This window comes from Phalaenopsis equestris, unplaced genomic scaffold (assembly GCF_001263595.1).
Source record: "Phalaenopsis equestris unplaced genomic scaffold, ASM126359v1 Scaffold000402, whole genome shotgun sequence".
NCBI classification, from domain to species: Eukaryota; Viridiplantae; Streptophyta; class Magnoliopsida; order Asparagales; family Orchidaceae; genus Phalaenopsis; species Phalaenopsis equestris.
The window spans coordinates 247,043-250,804 of NW_018164844.1; the positions used below are offsets into that span (position 1 = coordinate 247,043).

General features: G+C 35.5%; 1 protein-coding gene across 1 annotated transcript; it reads right to left on the reverse strand.

Moving 5' to 3' along the window:
• Window positions 1-1,341: 1,341 nt before the first annotated feature.
• On the reverse strand, window positions 1,342-2,188 carry LOC110026809. Its single transcript, XM_020727959.1, is given in 1 exon segment — window positions 1,342-2,188. A coding segment is annotated over 1 exon segment (720 nt). The 5' UTR covers window positions 2,062-2,188.
• Between the last annotated feature and the right edge of the window lie 1,574 nt (window positions 2,189-3,762).

Here is a 3,762-nt window from a genome sequence, read left to right on the forward strand (position 1 = left end):
TCATAAGAAAATTTTAACATTCTACTATTTTTATGGGAAATGAGAGCTTGATATTGAGCAATGAATAGGCTAATAGATTGCTCAACAAAGCTCATATTAATTTAATTTAATGGTTTTAAATTGATGAAAATATGTTTAACTTTGAATAATCTATAAAATTAAATTTTACTAAAAAATTATGAACATTTGATTGTAGATTAAAGAAAATTAAAAAATTATGATTGGATTTTGTGAGGGAATTTGTAAGAAAAAATGTAAGTGAGGCACACCACCCCTTATGGGAGGGGACTTGCGGGGAGAGTTTAAGATCAACATCAATTAGGCTATTGGCTTTAGCAAGAGACAAGTGATGTTCTCATGAGTCCTGCTTTTCTTCTGCAAGTAATATGCATCATACAAATCCGCTCCAATTATCAAGGTGATTACACCGGCTGTAGCTGCCAACTCTAACCATCTAATCAATGCAGGATGACTGAGTACACCATTTAAAATTGGAGTACATTTGGAAAAACAAAATTGGGCGGTTGATAATCCAAGGATTCCAAAGTGCTTTGTATGGTTGACATTTTATCAAATGCACAGTGCAAGTACCATTGTAATGGGGGAGATAGGTCTATTTTTCACGTGATAAAAAAAAAATGGGTGAAATAAATGTAAAAATAAAAATTTAAATGTTAGATAGGCAAATACATAGGGGTTGAGTGATATGTATGCAAATACACCTAATAAAAAGTGAAAAGCAGATTTAGATACATACCATTCAATTCTTATATATTTACCAATCAAATATCTAAACATTAACTTTTACATTCGTGTCACTTTAGGTAAATGCGCCATTTTAGGTGTACATAAATATATATATATATATATTTTTTTTAAAAGTTAAAATGATATTATTATGGATGTGATATGAAATATTTAGGTTTTATAAAAGTAAAAACCAAAATAAAATTTAGGTATTAGATAGCTAAATAGACACAAATTGGCTGGTATGTATATAAATGCCCCAAAATAAAAATCAAATTATCCTTGGGAGATTTCCTCCTAAAATTAAATCAATCCCTCGCGCAACTGAGTAAAGTTCACCTTTTGACCATTTCTACGAAATAATAGCATGAACATATCTCAACGAGAAAAATTTTGCGTACCTAAGAAGTACACAGAGATGTATATGTTGGAGGTTATTCAGAGAGTATTGGGGGTTATAGATAGGTTATACCCCTATACATACACAGATTTGCGTACGTTATATGCAATTTTTTTCAGATCTCTACAGAGTGTAACTTATTTCAAAATCAAACTCATTAACAAAGGAAGTAAAAGAAATAACAAAGCAAAAAATCAGGCTCCTTTTGTCTTGACCTTCTGAAGCAGACTTCCTCTCCCAGGAAAAGGATTGGCAAGCCTTTCTGCATCTTTATCTCTTAAATCTCTCTTCTTCTCCACAAGCATCCTATCATCACTCTTCTTCTCTTCATCCTCCTTCCTCATCTTCTCCACCCGGATAATCCTCTTCTCCCTCCTCCTCTCCCGCCTCACCTTGTTTTCCGCCTTAAAAACCGCAGCTTTCCTTACCAAGTCATGATCTTTCAATACCTCCGACGAGCGCCGCGGAATCCTACCGCCCATTGATATACCGAGCAAGTGAAAATCAACCCTGGCTCATCCCTCCTTGTCATCGTTGTTCCACCCGAAGGTTTCGCTCATTGAAAGGAAACCGGCGACAGGGGAATCGAAGGGACGGCGGTATCCAGCAGTGCCAGCGAGGAGGCGCTCGGCGGACTCCCTTTCCAGGCGGTCGCGGTAGATTGGGTCGGCGAGGACCTCGTCGGCGAGGCGGGCCCAGTCTAGAAAATTTCCGGCGCGAAGGTTTTTAGCCATCCAGGATAGGTAAGAGGAGGGGAGGGAGCCAAGCATTCGACCACTGTGCTTGCCGAAGTTGATGAAGCAATCCCTCGCTATGATGTCAGACAGTCCGACGAGGGAAATGCGCCAGCAGGAAGTGGAGAAGAGACATTTGCGAACGGGAAGCAGGGAGAGAAGTAACAAATATCTAAGCATGGCTCCATGAAGGCAAGAAAGATAAAATTCATGCCCCAAGAGAATAAAGGTTGCAAACAAAGGCACCTCTTAGCAGTCCTAGTGAATAAAAGTGCATGAATCAAAAGAATCAATCCAGCAGCTAACACAAGAAAACACTAATAAGTCTTCCAAAATAATTACATTTCTCCTAACCGAGACACAAAAGGATTTCCTTGTAACAACTTCCCCAAAGGAAAATGGGAGCAACCAATATAAGAAATATCAGGGCATGAAAATATAAGACCATCCAGTCATGCGTGGAATAAAGAGGGGGAGGCAGAAAGTGAAAGAACCAACCATAGAAAAGAAAAAATAAAGCAGACCCCCTCAGTGTTGCATAGCAAAAACCTTATCAGTGCAATAAAGAGTTGACATACACCAATATAACTGCTCATTAAAGAAAAAGATTTCTAATGTTATCAAGGATGTCATCCCTATATTTCCATCTTCGACATTTTTCTTTAACAATGAGTTTAATTTTGGAGAAAATTATGGCACACACCCAGAAATTCATTGATATAAATAAAAAATTACATAATGCCAATGAGGAAAACCATCAAAGAACTCATAAGGAAAAAAAAATGATAAAAAAAGTGTAAAGATAGAAAAATAAAATTAGAAAAAATAAAAATAAAAATACAAAGGTGAAAGGCTGAGAAAAAAACAACAAATGTCTAAGCATAAGCTCCATCCAGACAAGAAAAATGAAATTCATGGCAGCAGAAAATACCAGAAGGTGTCCATCATTGTGTAGTATCTAAATAAAAAAGATCAAGCAAAGCAACATAGTCTCAAAAACCGGTTAAGCCCTTAGTGAAAGTTGTATAATTCATCATTTCCCTTCCAAAAACATCCTGAAAAGGACTGCGAAGAAAGGACTTCCGTCCAAACAAAACTGGTTGAAATCCATCTGCAAGTGATAACTCCACATACAAGCCATCCATAGAATAAAGGTTGCAAGCAAAGACACCTATTAGCAATCCAAGTAAATAGACATGCATTAAATAAAGAGCTGGAATCAATCCAACAGCTAACACAAGAGAATGCTAATAATTCTTCCGAAATAGCTATTCTAGCATGACCTATGAATCAACATCTCTCCTAACCAAGACATAAAAGGATTTCCTTGTAACAGCTTCTTGAAAGAAAAATAAGTGCAACAAGTATAAGCAATGGTAGGGCCATCATAATATTAGGTCATTCAATCATGTGTGGAATAAAAAGGAGGCGGTAGAAAGTAAAAAAAAAACCAACCATAAAAAAGCAAAAATAAAGTATACCACATGAGTGTTATATGGAAAAAACCTTATCAGTGCAATAAAGAGTGAATATACACCAATATAACAGCTTATAAAAAGAAAAATAATTCTAATGTTATCAGGGATTGATCCCGACTTTTACGACTTTATTATGAAGTATGTGTGGTTATATTCTTAATTTTCTTTATTTATATTTCTTTCTTATTTCTTTCTTTACAACGGTGTCAAAAACTTGACTCCGAAGCAAATAAGAGTGCAACTATTATATTTAAATATTGGGATACTACACAAATATACGTATTATTATCAAGTAATATAAGACTTTTTGATTAAGCTCTGAATATCGAATCCACATGGAGAATTACAATCTGTTAATAAGGAATTAGATAACAAACTCTACTTTAAAAAATATTCTTACCCA